Here is a 15,613-nt window from a genome sequence, read left to right as displayed (position 1 = left end):
TTTAGAGGTTAAAAAAAAAAAAAAGGCACAGTGTGAGCAGGTCCAAGTTCAGGAAAGCTTAGGTGTGTGCTTCTTAACGGCACATCTCCAAAGAGAAGGAATGATCACGGACACACGCAAATGCAGAATGGGCCAGGGTCGCCCCCCCATTTATTCTGTAATGACCATATCAATGACCTTTCATCTGATTATATGCCTCTAGATATTTAGGGGAGACCCAACTAACTTTTTTATAGGACACATCACAGAAGTAACTTATAAAGGGCCCATGAAGGCTTAATCTGTTCTAACAAGAATTCTTTGTGATTTTTAAATCCTCCCAAAAAAGAGGCATTGTTACTTCTCTCAGAATTTCATTCTCATGTTAACCAACCAAGCCTTTTGTCCTTACCTCATGAACTAAGCTAAATTTTTATTTTTAATATTTTAAACAGGGATCCTCAAATAGAGCACCTCCCACCCCCAAGTATAATGCATTTTCTTTGTAAACACAGAAACACTCTGCCTTCAGGCAACACCAGACAGGCCAGTCCCTGGGCCCTAGGGCTGTACCTCGGCTGTGTCGTGGCCGGCTGCCGGGCCCTTATCGCCCTTGTCACCGCCCTGGGCACCTGTGGGGGGCTGCGTTTTGCGCCCCCTGCGCACCCTCTCCAGGGGTGGCCGGCGCTCTGGTTCTGAGTTGCTTCTTAGGGTGACAGCCCTGCGGGGCCGGGCAGAGGGGACCTCAGCAGAGGAGGTGTCTGTCTGGTCATCCCGGAGCTCGGAGCCAGTCTCCTCACTTCCAGTGTCCTCCTCCATGGCATCTGCATCCTCTTCTTCACTTTCCTAGGAAGAAGGGAAAAGTGCTGAGGGAGGTGGACTGCAGGGGTCTTTGGGTGGTACAGGCGGACCTGCAGCTTAGCTGCAAGCTGGGTGCTAAGCCTGACTCCTTTGCTGATGGGGGGAGCCCTGCACAAACCACCTTATGAGGTTTGTCCAAGCAGGCCTTTGACAGCCCAGCCAATGGCCCCACTCATGAGCCTGACAACAGCCCCCCCCCGCCCCCCGCCCCCCCCCCACACACACACCTAGCTAGAGCAGCTGTGATGTTAAATTCGTTTTCAGCACAGCAGGAGGGGGGCTGTTACTGGTATGTCATGTTTATAATCATCCAGCATCAAGTTTCAGCTGGGCCTTCCCACAAGCCAGGGCCTTGCATCCCAATCAAACGCTAGAAGGTGCTTTTGGGTAGAACTTACATCCCCAGAACCGGCTGCAAAGTCCACAGTAGAAGACCGTCGTTTCTTCTGCACAAAAATGGATTTCCGCCGTTTCCTACGTCTGGCTGGCTTAGGGTGTCCGCTCTCGATGTTGCTTTCCCCAATTGGGGGTTTGATGATCTTCTTTCTCTTTCCATAATAATAGGCTACAAGGGGAGAGAAGATTAAAACTTTTGTTAAAAAATTATCCACATAATTATATATTTAATTCATTTTGATTCAGATGAGACTTTCACTGCTTCTGAATTCTATAGCAGAAAGGTATGTCTATGTTAATATTCAGAGCACAAGTTAGAAAATAACCAACTTGCAATAAAGATTGATGTCTTTTATAAACTGAATGTATAATCAACAAATTAAAACCACTAAGAAGGAACCAGTTTTCAATTATGATGATGCTCAAGACAGCTTAATCATTAACCAAGGCCTCAACTGTCCTGCATGTGACTCCTGCTATTGCATAAAATAGGCAATTGAGGCACAGGACACTTGACTTTGGCTGGAGGAAGTCAAAAGACAGCCATCAAAGTGCACAGCCCCGAGGTGACAGAGGCTACCCTCACCCTGCCTTGGGGCACGGTGTCCACTGTTGATTCACACAGGGAGTCACCAGGCCTCTGGACCTAACCTCCTTATAGGCAAAATGAAGCCAGAGTACTAAGCAGTGCAGTTTGCCTTGAGGACAATATTCTGTACTTCTGATTCCTCTTGCCTGATTTTGATCCATAAGGATGGAAGTTTGAATCACTGTTGAGAAACCAAATAACAGCAGCCATGTAAGCCACAGAAGATACACCTGCTGCACAGTATCTGCAGGCTCTCGCCAACCTCCTGAGGTGGGAAAATGCAACAGAACTTGAAACCACACCCCATCTGCAGACCTACTGGGACCACACTCCTAGATGAGCATAGAGCACTGCTGAACGGTGATTTCTGGTGTAAAGTGCGTAGGAAGAAGCACTGTTCACACCCAACGGCCCCAAGGAGTACTCAGGTCTGACACTGTCTGGTTGTTTTAGAAGCAGGAAGCTAGAAATCAGAACTGGTTTTACCAAATGCAGCCAAAGGTGTGGTGCATTACTAGAGCCTTAGAAACAGACAGGGAAATCATAGTCCTTGCTTTCATTCCAGCAATGCAATGCTCTGTTCTCCCACTATAGTCCTGCAGTTTACTCTGCAGCAAAATATGCACTGTCAGGTGACCCAAGAGATCTCAGGAATTTGCAGTTTTATAATACCAGACCCAGAAAAACCTTCAAGTTGATTTCAATTGTGTTTGAGTTGTAATAACCTGCCTCTTCCCCTCTCATTTCCCACATCCTAAAAGTACACAGAGGCCCATTTTTAAGATAAACATTCAAGGCCAAGTTCAGCCCTCAGTCAAGTCCTTTTTGAGTCAGAAGCATCTCTTACTGAATAGCCTGCTTCAGGGAGCCCCTCCTCTGGCTAAAGGTGATGTGATATGGACACAAGTTCTTCAGAGAAGACAAAATATACCAAGAAGCCCAGTTCCTCCATGAGGGACCTTGTATACAGTTTGAAATGGGGTTCAATGTGACAGAGAAGGTCACTGACTTCGAGCAGGGATGGACAAGAAAACAGATTTTTAAAAGGTATTTAAAACAGAAGGAAATTTGCACTCTCAAGGTCCCAAGTCCCTTCAGATCCCTGGTTCTGACATACACACTGACAAATTCCAACTACTGAGACTCACAGAGCACTGGCTGCTGGCACCCCAGCAGCTGCCTGGACACGGATGGCAGAGGAAGTAGGCAGTGACTGTAACCTGGACAGTCAGTTCTTAGTGTAGAGCTAACCGAGGGGAGACATAGAATGATTAGAAGGTAGGGGTCAGAGGCAGCATTCAGAGCTGGAGATACCTGAGTAGGAAGCATCTGGAGGGACTAAGGTGCCTGTACATGAAAATCAGAATAAAAGAAGGACATCTCTCTTCCTGGGAGAAGCCAACATGAGGAATTGTAGGTCAGCAAACAAGATGGTGATAAAGAAGAGAGTGCTAAGCAGGGAGGGAGTTCTGCAGGGAAGATAGCAGAGCTCAGGGAGTGTATAAATCCCCAGGATGAAGAGGTGAGGGCAGTTAGGAGTAAAGACAATGATGCCTGTTTCTGATCCCCCCCAAAAACTCCACTTGAGAGGTGTGAGCAAAGTAAACAGAGGGAGCTGGTTATGACAAAGAGGTGCTCTCCCCAACCCCCTCCCCAGCACCCTCATACCTCCCCCCCCTTCAAAAAAGGGCAAAGAAAGGACTGTTATAATTTCTCAGTGTAAGGACCCAGACTGAGTTGTTCTGGGTACTAACCATCACCAAGGCCCATTTTTGTGTCAGCAGGTATGTTCTCATTTCTGCTTTGCTAAACACATCCCAATGATAATGCATCCTGTTGCAGCCATCCCATCTCCTCCTTATACCAGGCTAGAAAGAAATATCTACCACAGCAAACCTGAAAGAATCCTTCCATAGCAATGGCTATGAAAAGTTCTCAGAAGTTTAAAAAAATACCAAATGCATCATGACCCGCCATGCAGGCCCCACCATGCAAGCCAGTGTTCTCTTCACTACTTTACTTACTGTACTTGGTTTTGGTATGAATGGAGCAGTTCTCTGGACAGTTTTCAGAAATAAGCACAGGACTGAACAGATTTGGACAGCACTCCAGCTTGGCACAGACTCGGCGGCAGAAATCTGCTACTTGGTCAGACGTCCGTACGATCTTGGCCACAGCCCTGTATGTTTTGCCTCTGTACCTAGAAACAAGGAAAAGCAAAGGCACAAAAGCATAGTCACTCAGCCCTATCTGGGTAGCATACTCCAAAGGAAGCCCCTTTAGTCCCTAACAACAAAGCAGGTTGTGTATGATTTCCATTAAATGCACTTTTATCATCCCTTAAGGTCTCACAAATTTTTTTTTAAAGAATGTCCCAATATCACACATAATGTATGTCATAACAGTGCTAAAACGGAGTAAGTGCAATAAAGATTTCCATTTAACATACTCTCATTGTGCTATACGTAATTTAACACCGAATATTAGCAGTGTATGCTACAAGCCCAGTAGATATAAGCCTCAAAATGAAGTTAATAAAATGCAGTGCATATTTTCTTGCTACTATAATATTTAATTTTTGAAAAAGATGACTGCTTATAGAATCACGATTCCACTTTGAAGACCTTGCAATTTCTGAGCAATAGAAATGTTATCTTTATCAAGATTGGTGAAATGGGGACTATTTCCATTACTCATACATGGCATCTTAGTTCATTTCAGCCGCCATACAAGATCCCATAAACTGAGCAACTTATAAACAACAGACATGTATCCTACACAGCTCTGGAGGCTGGAAGTTCAAGATCAAGGTGCTGGCAGAGTCCACTTCTGGTGAGGAACTTTCCTAGTTCACGGTGTTTCCTGGTAAACAGTGTCCTCACACTGCAGAAAGGGGTGGAAGGAGCTCTCTGGGTCTCTTTTGTAAGGACACTCACCCCACCATGCAGGCTCTACCTCCTTGTGACTTAACCGATCGAGGTCCTACCTCCTACTACCTTCACCTTTGGGTTAGGTCTCAACATATGAATTTGGGGACCACAAACCTTCAATTTATAGTAAATGGTATCTGTGCAGAATGGTGGCAGGTCACATTGAAAAGGTGAGAACACCTTTAAAAAGGGAAAAAAAATGAACAAAAATGCACAGCAGCCCAGGAAGCAGATTGCGGCAGAATGGGGGAGGATTTGCCTCACGGCCGCTTTAGTGCTCACAGTACCACAAAAGTCCTCATGGGAGTTACCATCAGTTAAAGGAAAGACTTCTGTATTTGTTTTTTGTTTTTTAAATAGAGGCATGTTTTATTTATTTATTTGTTTGTTTGTTTTTTGTTTATACAAGCACTGGGTACAGTCAGAAGAGTGGGAGGGTGAGAGAATTCACCAGAGCCAGAGCAGGGAGCAGAGCAGGCAGAAGGACCGAAGTACACTGCTGAGGGGAGCAGCGGGCGGCAGGAAGGGTCTGCGCGCCATGTGGGACCCCCCTCCGGTGGCCGGGGAGCAGCCGGGGATCGAACCAGCACTACAGAGGCTGCGGGCAGCTTCACAACCCAGTGCTCAACCGCTGCGCCACAGGGGAGGCCCTGTATTTCTCATATATAAAAGGAGAAACATGAAATGATAAAGCCAGCAAGGTATCTTGCTCACTAGGGTAACCACCCCATCTCCCTCTCTAGACTGGGAAGGTGAAAACTTGCTCTGTGAATTAAGATTTGCTTCCAGAACAGGCAGATTGACTGAAATACTCTGTCTCTGGTGAATCCTCTCACCCCACCCATACCTCTGGCTGTACCCCAAGTTCTTGTATGCATAAATAAATAAATCTTAAAAAAAAATATGCTTCCTGAGATGTCCTGTGCACTTGCACTTGATCCATCCTGCTGATGGCTTTCATTTCTTCTGTAAAAGGAGTAGTGTAGCTGACGGGCCTCACACGGAAACTTTCCTGGTGTTAGGGGCTCAATTATCTCCCCCAATATGTTGAAATCTTAATCCCCAGCCCCTGTGATGCACGTGGAGATAGGGCCTTTAAAGGGATACTTAAGGTTTAATGAGCTCATATGGGTGGAGTTTCAGTCTAATAGGACTGGTGTCCTTTTTGTTTTAAAGATTTATTTATACAAGAACCGGGGTACAGGCCAAAGGCGCGGGAGCGTGAGAGGATTCACCAGAGACAGAGTGGGGAGTAGAACAGGCAGACTGACTGAAACACACTGCTGAGGGGAGCATTGAGCGAGACAGGAGAGGTCTGCTGCGCCATGTGGGACCCTCACCAGCCGGCCGGGATCGAACCCGCGTTGCAGAGGCTGCGGACAGCTTCACAGTGCGGGGCTCAACCGCCTGCACCACCAGGGAGGCCCAGGACTGCTGTCCTTTTAAGAGAGGAAGAAACAACAGGAGTGTGTGGCCAAAGGTGGTCATTTGGAAGCCAAGAAAAGAGGCCTCCCCAAAGAAACCAACCTGCTGATACTGTAGATTTTGGACTTCCAGCCTCTGGAACTGTGAGAAATACACGCCTATTGCCAAGTTCCCAGTCTTGATTGTCCATTAGGGTACACCTAGCAGATTTATAAATACTACTGTCATAGCTCAAGAGGGAAAGTGGATCCCCAGCGTAGTTTGTAAACACCACAACATAACAACAACAAAATGTTGTTATGAAGATCATGGCTGTAGCTTCCTATGACTAATTCCCTTTTTTGGTTTATATTGTGTAATGATGATTCTCTGAGGTCATCCTTAAGTGCTTTTTCTTTTGTAGGGGAGAAGACCAGTCTAGACTTATAAGGATATTAAAGTTTTTTAAAAACGTTTCTTTAACAATAGAAAATGAGATCTGGAAATCCAAACACATTTTGTGTTTATCTACAATGAACTGATTTCATGGTATGGGAATCTTAAAGATACAACTAACACTGCTTAGGAACATGGTTATTTTACTGCCAAACTCAAATATTAATTAATCTTAGGTCATCCTCACAGCCTGTGTAACAACAGAAGAAAATGCAATATTGTTTCTTTCTTTGAGGAAATCAGATATGTTTTATGACCAATGAAAATCACCTGCCCTCTCCCTTAAACAAAAGAACTAGGGGTGGGAATACTTCCGGAATCTAGATATTCCCATTGTTGCTCATCTTGAGGGAAAACAAAAACAAAAACAAAAAACGTGAAGACGTCATTCTCGAAAACAAATTGGATGGATTCTCGTTTTTAAAAATAGGTACTAAAGGGCCTCCCCTGGTGGTGCAGGCGGTTGAGCACCACGCTGTGAAGCACTGGTTCGATCCCGGCCGGCTGGGCGAGGGTCCCACATGGCGCGCAGACCTCTCCTGTTGCTCCCACTGCTCCCTTCAGCAGTGCATTTCGTCAGTCTGCCTGTTCTGTTCCCCGCTCTGTCTCTGGTGAATCCTCTCACCCTCCCGTGCATCTGGCCTGTACCCCGGTTCTTGTATGTATATATAAACAAACAAACAAATAAATAAATAAATCTTTAAAAAAAAATAGGTACTAAAGACCTCATCCAAATGTCTGTGGTCATAGTGACGTAAATAATACCTGGTTGAAAAGAGGTGCACTTGGAAATAAGTTAGAATCACCTTTCAACACATTTTTTAAAAAACATCATGGGTACAAAATAATAAAACTTTTTGTTAGACAACACATCATAGGTCTTTATTTAATTCACACCTTACTAAACTGAGAAGGCACTGAAAAGAAATGGTATCAAAATAGCTGTGCCTGTTCAGTGACACCCTTACTGGGTGTAACTTCCCCAATATCCTAATTGACAAGGTGAAAACTTTAACAACAATTTATTTTCCAGAACAATATCAGGGACTGGTAGCTTGAGCTAATAACACTTGTGTTACTTTTTTGTAAAACTAACCAAACTCCAAGGGAGCAAACCACCCAGATAAACAGACTCTGTTCACTCGTGAGATGACCACATGCACCTTTGCCAAACCTGCTCTGTCACACCTGTACATGCAGGTGCAACACCCACCACAAAGCACACCAAACAGGGCCTCAGGAAATTAGTGCAAGAAGGAAGCCAACATAAGGAGGTCATCACTTTTATATTTTGTGGGCAAAACATTAAGTTTCATACCCTGCCATTTTTTATATCCTTCTGGAGACGAGAAACATATTTTCCTCTAATAAATCATTTTTTTACACTATCAATAGCAAAAAAATTAAATTCGAACTTGAAAAAATTGAGCTGTATGTCCCTTCACTGGTCTTCCACATCCCTGCCCTCTGAGTGCTTGTTCTTCCGTTTCTCTGATGTGCCAAGCTTGGTTTTCTGTGTTGTAAGAACTAGAAAGTGATTCTTTGTAGATAAGATCATGCTTTAAATCCCACAGCCTTGTACACAGTTGATTTTTCCAGGACCTGTATCGACCCGAGATGTAGAAATACATCCCCAGCCCCTCGGGGGAGGGGCTTCCTGGTTCACTTCTGGGTGGTTCTTGCTTTACTGCTTCTGCTGTGTCACACGATTAAACAGTACTCTGAGAACACGGCCTATTGCTACTATTTTAGAAAATCTACAATAAAAATACTTTATGGATACATTTTCTCTTGCAGTTTTTCCCCCTATAATTGTGGTGATTCTAGGGGTTTCTCTTCTAGAAAGCTCAATATCAATCAAGATTCTTAAAGTTCTTTTAAAAATAACAGAAACTAAAAAAGCAGGAGAAACGTGAAAAGAAAAGCAGGTCAGAATTCAAGCTGTAGAAGTAGGGCTCAAAGACAGATATTTATGCTCCCAGACCTGCAAATTTCCAAGCAGAAGCTTCTAGTGCACATTAAAGGACATCAGCACATCAGAAAAAAAGCCAACAAACACTCATAGGAGGCTAAAAGGGAAGGCTTGTGTCCCTTCTCATTTGGGAGGATTCAGTGGAGGCAAGTGTTTTAGTAAAACGGTTCACAATAGGAAAGGCTAATCTGAATTTTTGAAAACTGCAGGTGCCTGACTGGGTGATGGGTGGGCTGTGTGGCAGCTACTGCGACTGCCGCCCCGCTGCTGGGGCTGCAGTTGGCAGATCCCTCTAGTTGTCAACCCCTTTGGGGTTTGTCTCAACTACAAAAGCTCTCTGGCCCTCCCTTTCCCCAGACAGCTTCCCCATCATGACTACTATGGCAGAGGTCAAAGGCCTGGTCCTGTGGGCCAATCCCAGGACAACCATGGAGAACCATTTGAACTCCAGAGCTGCCCTGGGACTGTGGTGGATCATTCCCAAGCAAGCCGGCTCTATCCTCTCGTTTCCACAGGGCTGGTTCCAAGAACCTGCCTTAATTACATTTCTCTGGGAAGGAAGCAGCCTGTGGTGGGTGAGGAAGGACAGTATGGCGGCCCCTGCACTGGCCACTGTGCACCGGGCAGACAAGGACCTCTCCACCTAGAGACAACCCAGTACAGGTGGGATGGGGGGATCTGGCCTTGAATGCTGGAGCCCCAGTTGAGTGAGGAGAAGAACAAAGAGACAAAATTGCTTCAGACCAAGGCCTGATCAAATAAACAGACTGATGAGTGTACGCACCAGGTTCCCATGGTCTGACAGGGTACTGTGAATTTGGGAAAGGAAAAGACTCGAAGGAAACCTGCAGTGTCAGTCTGGAACAGGAGCCTGAGTTCAATCATGAGTGTCCAGAGAGCATCCAAGTGTACAGGCCTGAAGATACTCTTTTTAGAAAAACCTGACTGCAAGTTTGGACACTTGGCTGGAATTTAGGAACTTGTATTTGGAAGTGATAGGATGGTTTACTGTGCCTAGACTTGTGGGCAAAAATAGAAAGAAAAAAATGTGGTTTGTGCCAAATATCTGACCTGTTTTCCTTCTAGGAGTCTAGAATTTTGCTACTTGTTATGCAAAGGATGCCTCAGTGACCCACTTCCCAATAAAAAACATGGGTCTGCACTTCTCTGGGAGGAAGGAGAGAGCATAAGGAAGTCTGCTTGTGGAGATTCTTCCAGACTCCAATTTCTTTTTCTTTATGATCTTACCTGCTTATACAGTGCTATAATATAATTTAGCCATGAGTGCAACTATATGCAGAGTCTCCAAGATTCCTTACAGAGAAACTTAGAACATGGAGGAGATCTTAAGGACGCCAGAACAAACAGATACCCCACAAATACAAATGCAACAGTGTTTTGTGTGTGTGTGTAGACACACATGTGAACGTGTACATTATTTATAGACACACATGCATAAATGCCCTAGCTCTGTCCACTGGTATCCTAGGAGTTGCAGCATCTTAACAGCAGTGAACAGACTAACATGAGATTTCATTTTCTAAATATTCTCCTCTACCTCTCAACACCCCCAACTCCAGCTCCCTAAATCCCACTAACAATCATAAGAAAACCACAGCTCCTTGGAGAAATGGCTGATTCCAGACTAGACTGAGAAAGGACAAGGGAACATCTTATTGGTTCAGAAAATAAAGTTTTCAAAGAATGATGGAGAAATGTCAAAGGGACCAAAGAACAAGCTTGATGTGACTCCTACTGGTCAGATCTGAGAGAAGTGGAGTATCAAAATAAACAATTATGCAATCAATGAGAACCCACTGAATAAAACAGGAACCCATGAATTCAAACAGATATAAGTAAATTTATGAATAAATTGAAAGTATGGTCAAGAATGGGATATTTATATGGTATGAAGAATCTCTCCACAAATTACCTCTAAATAGAGAGGCAAGGCAGATGCCACCCTAATCTTTGATCTAAGCATCACCAGCAACAAGACAAATGGAAATCTGTGCAGCAGACAGACTACAGGAGAGGAAGGTAACATTTCTTCTGCGATATTCCTGTTGAAGATGCATAATCTGAACCCAATCAGGAGGAAACAAACAAAAAACTGAAAATGATGTGACATTCTACAAAATAAGCAGTCCAACTCTTTAAAAATAATCAAGGGCAAGAACGTTGGGGAAAGTCTGAACAGCTCTTCCAGATGAGTGGCAAGTAAAGACATGGAATCCAAGGCAACATGAACCCCTGGGCTGGATGTGCCTGCTGTACAGGACAATATTGGGATAAGGGTGAAAGCTGAGTGGAATCTGAGGATTAGATGGTAGTCATGTCAATACTAATTTTCACTATGATCATGAAAGAGAATATTCTTATCTGTAGGAAGTACATTGTTAAGTGTTGGGGGAGGTAGAATCTCATGCCAACAACTCATCCTCAAATCACACTTGCAATTTTCTGTGAGTTTGAGATTACTTCAAAATATACAAGCTATAATAACAATAAATGTACTTATATTGGATAGTAATTCAAACTACATAAAGCTTTTGATACATATTTTCCATCAAATGCACATCTTTCACTGCTATTGGCTCAGTACAGACACGCATTTTCAGGAATTACTGCAAACATGGAAGAAAAACTGTTTGGAACATTCAACTTCAGCCTGAAACAATCAACTGCTTGTTTGGAAGTTGGTCAATAAATGAGGGCAGGTGTTCAACTTTTTTAAAAAAAGATTTATTTATTTATGCATACAAGAACTGGGGTATAGGTCAGAGGTGTGGGGTGGGGGTGGGGGGGAGGTAAGAGGATTCAGCAGAGACAGAGTGGGGAGCAGAACAGGCAGACTGACCAAAATACACAGCTGAGAGGTGCAGTGGGCAAGATAGGAGAGGTCTGCTGTGCCATATGGGTCTCTCCCTGGCCAGCCAGGGATTGAACTCATGCTGCAGAGGCTGCAGACAGCCTCATAGTGCTGTGCTTACCCCTTGCACCACCAGGGAGGCCCCGTGTTCAACTTTTTTAATGAAGACGTTAAACCTAAGATAACAAAATATACTTACCGAGAAATACAGGCAAAAGGCCGCTGTAAGATTTCATCCACTAGGGCCTCCCTGGAGTTAGGACACAGCCTATGAAGCTGTGCCACAGCTTCAGTTTAATGGCATAGTTGTATTTATCTTCTCAAGGATGCTACACATTTGATACTGTGATCCTTATTTGGTCTTCCAAGAAAGAATGAACAGGTGTCAGCAGCTCCATCTGATGGGCTCTGATGGGCATGGAGATGTGGGCGGGCAGCTGGCACCATCGGCAGCACTGAACATTCAGGTGAAGATATGAAACCATAAGCCCAGTCCCTTTATTACTCGATTTTACCATGAGTGAAAGTAAGAATCTGTTCTGTAGCTCTCCTTGCCATAAAAGGCTTAAAACCAGAATGCCAATGACATAATTTTGTAAGTAGGATATGTGAAGAAAGCAGCTCAAAAGCACAGGATAATGCCTCTCACTTTATCCTGTCAGTGTGAGTCCTGAGGGAAAAACACTTAGACATATAATTTATTCAATGGCCCAGCAAGGCTATTGTCAACCCTAAGATAAGGTTTTTAAAGCACCTATTACAAGTTCTGCAGGGAAAAAAATGAGGAAAATATTGAAAAAGACAATCAAGCTAGACACAGCAGAAAACTCCCAGAGATTATAAATAATCTCAGAAGAAACTAAGGGGAAAAAGGTAACAAGTGAAAGATTACTAGGCTGGAACTGAAGAATAGCAAAGATAACAAAAAAGATGTGAGGAGGAGAGGGCTGTAAGGAATACATTTGGTGAGGGGGAGGCCCTTCATTTTAAACAATTTTCAGAGGAAACTTGTGTTCCTTTTTGGGGATGTGGAGAGGTTAAAGATTTCTCTCTCTCTCTTTTTTTTTTTTTTAAGTGTTTTTGCATTAGTGAGGTTCCAGAGAAATCTGGGCATGAGAATGTAGTCTTGTAAATTGAGCAGTAAGGAGACATTGTAGATGACACCAATCTCAGATGCACACTTTGAAAGAGAATAGAAAGTTCCTGATTGCCAATGTGGAGATACACCAAGAATCCCAGAGTTGATACAAAGACTATTTCAAGAGAAGAACATTTGAGATGCAACAGTTGGAGAAAGAAACCATCTTTGAGCTTCCGTTATTTGACTAAAAGCAGTTAACTTCTAAGAGATGAGGATGAGGACTGCCATAAATTCCCTCTTTGGAGCATCTTTAATGCCAGAAGAGAGGCCAAGAGCAAACCTACTACAAATCTCTACTTGGAGTAATTTCATGGCTGGGAAGAAGCCACATAGAATAACACTATCACAAATTTTCTTACCTCCCACTTGTTTTCCTAAAAACCTACTTTCGTAAAAAATTTATTTATTTTTAAAGATTTATTTATTTATTTATGCAAGCACTGGGTACAGTCAGAAGCGCGGGAGGGTGAGAGGATTCACCAGAGCCAGAGCGGGGAGCAGAGCAGGCAGAAGGACCGAAGTACACTGCTGAGGGGAGCAGCGGGGGGCAGGAGAGGTCTGCGCGCCATGTGTGACCCTCCTCCGGTGGCCGGGGAGCAGCTGGGGATCGAACCGGCGCTGTAGAGGCCGCGGGCAGCTTCGCAACCCAGCGCTCAACTGCTACCACCGGGGAGGCCCCATAAAAAATGTAATTGGTTCTTCTCCCGGAAGTGGTCCCGTCCACACTCTTTTCCCTACTAAGTTAGGGAGAAGCTCTAAGCACCTGTCAATAAACTCTTATCTTTTCTCAGTTTCCCAGGCACTGAACCTAAGAGGGTAGAGAGAGTTTTTCACCCAGATATTGATAAGAAATGGTGAGTGTCCTTTCCATATCTCTACCAACCAAAGCAAGGATTTATTCCATGAGTGAGTGCAGATGGCAGGGGGAAGGGAGACAAAGAGAAAGAAACGGAAGGGATGGAAACATGATCACTTCTCTTTCAGTGATTCAAAAAAGAAACAGTGTGTGAAAACACAGCCCATGGTATAATGATCCATTCATAATTGTCAGCCCTCTCCAGGTGAGATAACTTCAGTTTGGCCCAAGTTCTCTTGTTATTCATCAGGACAATGCACGTCAAGAGCTTTTAACAAATAGTTCTTGGGTAGGGGTAGGGTCCGTGAGTGGGCAACAAGGCTCCTGATGTCAATATTGAAGGAGAATTAACAGGGGGAAAAAGGGGAGGCATCCCTGATAACCCTGCAGAAGCACACATGCTCCTGTCACTCTTATCATTGGCAACAGTAAAAGATCAGGATTTCCTTCAAGCCACAGCCTCCAGTTCCTGACCACACTTTTCCATCATCACGCCTGGTCAATACATCGGTTCAATAGATTTTAGTCTAGATTCTCAACACCTCAAAAATTTCTATCTCTTGGGCCTCCCTGGTGGCGCAGCAGTTGAGAGCTGGGTTGTGGAGGCTGCCCGTGGCCTCTGCAGAGCCAGTTCGATCCCCGGCTGCTCCCCGGCCACCGGAGGAGGGTCCCACACAGCGCGCAGACCTCTCCTGCCATCCGCTGCTCCCCTCAGCAGTGTACTTCGGTCCCTCTGCCTGCTCTGCTCCCCGCTCTGGCTCTGGTGAATTCTCTCACCCTCCCGTGCTTCTGACTGTACCCAGTGCTTGTATAAATAAATTAAATAAATAAATAAATAAACCTTAAAAAAAAAATTCTACTCTTGGTTTCCTGCATTTCAAGTAATAGGAACTCTGTGCAATAAAAGGGGTATATGTTTACTTCAGGAAAGAACACAACTGATCCAGAACATCCTAAACTACGTGTTTGACCTACACCCACAATTTGGTGAATTTGAGGACATACACCAGACTTCAGCCTTCTTTACACAAGCTGGCTCATCTACTTATTCCATATTAGCTTTATAGTACACATTTCCTAGAAAACAAAGGGCACAAACCTGAGCCAGGTAAAAATGAACAATTAAACAACAACAAAAAATCTTTTTCAGTGAAAAGTTTTTCAAGTTTGGGTATCTTTTTCATAAATCACTTTATAGCCAAACAGTATGTTTCACTACACACAAAATATGGACATGAGTAAAAAGCCAAAATAAAAAAAAAAAAGGTGGAATACAAATATATACAAAGTTAGTCATAACTTACTTAAAAAAAAAAGAAACCAAAGGGTAATTTCCATAGAGCTGAGCATGACTCACCTAAAAGTAAAGATTTGACTTGATTGCCTCACTTCTGCTTAAGCAATAATGAAGTCTAATTCACTAGAAATTGTATCAAGATATGTCCTCTTTAAATATTCTGAATAACTGTAACAAAGGACTGGGAAAATCTGTTAAGCCTCCACCTGGCTTTCATAGAGATTATCACAAAAACCATTTAAAGAAGAGTTCAAGACTTTCTTTTTCCTTAAGAAGGTTCAATATGTAGGAAAACATATTTAAAAGTCTCTAGATACACAGAGTTGGAATTTTTTTTTAAATCCCCCTATGGTATAGCCTAAATTCTTCCTCTTGAAATTTAAAATAATATAGGTCAATTTAGTACACTCCAATTCATCATAAAGAAAGAATTTTCTCTTCCAGAACTGCTGAAATAAACTACATTAAAATCCATTTCCCCTTCAGTTCTACAACTACTAGAGTTTTCTCTTTCAATAAGTATTGCAGATTCACAATATGGAAGGCTTCTTATACTGTGTTCAAATATTGCAATCATTTTGTTCTAGCACAAAAGTTTCAGATGGTTGATAAATAGGGTAAAAAAATCACTGAAGCACAACTTGCAGATGACAGTGTTCATTTTTCTTCCATTTACAGATCAAAAGCTTTGCAATGGTACCTCTATCCAAGTAAATGGGACTCTATTCTTTATTTTTTAAGTTTTTTTCTTTCTTCTTCAGCCTTTCTTCCTGAAAACATTCTTGAAATATTATAATTCTGTGATCAAAACCAAGACAATAGGATGCAGGTCTCCCCTCCTAAGTTAATTTATTCATAGC

General features: G+C 43.4%; 1 protein-coding gene across 2 annotated transcripts in view; it reads right to left on the bottom strand.

The window, feature by feature from the left end:
* SFMBT2 (Scm like with four mbt domains 2) overlaps positions 1-15,613 on the bottom strand; it is a gene marked incomplete at both ends in the record, with an annotated part of 165,743 nt that overhangs the window by 5,995 nt on the left and 144,135 nt on the right. For both annotated transcript variants that reach the window (XM_084253424.1, XM_084253425.1), the window contains 3 exons: positions 553-825; positions 1,239-1,405; positions 3,850-4,025. In XM_084253424.1, the coding sequence (XP_084109550.1) occupies positions 553-825; positions 1,239-1,405; positions 3,850-4,025 (616 nt within the window). The remainder of the gene's footprint in view (positions 1-552; positions 826-1,238; positions 1,406-3,849; positions 4,026-15,613) is intronic.

Source organism: Talpa europaea (assembly GCF_964194135.1).
Source record: "Talpa europaea genome assembly, chromosome: 14".
Lineage (NCBI taxonomy): Eukaryota > Metazoa > Chordata > Mammalia > Eulipotyphla > Talpidae > Talpa > Talpa europaea.
Note: the sequence above shows the minus strand (reverse complement) of the source record. Positions and strands in the feature narration are given on the sequence as shown.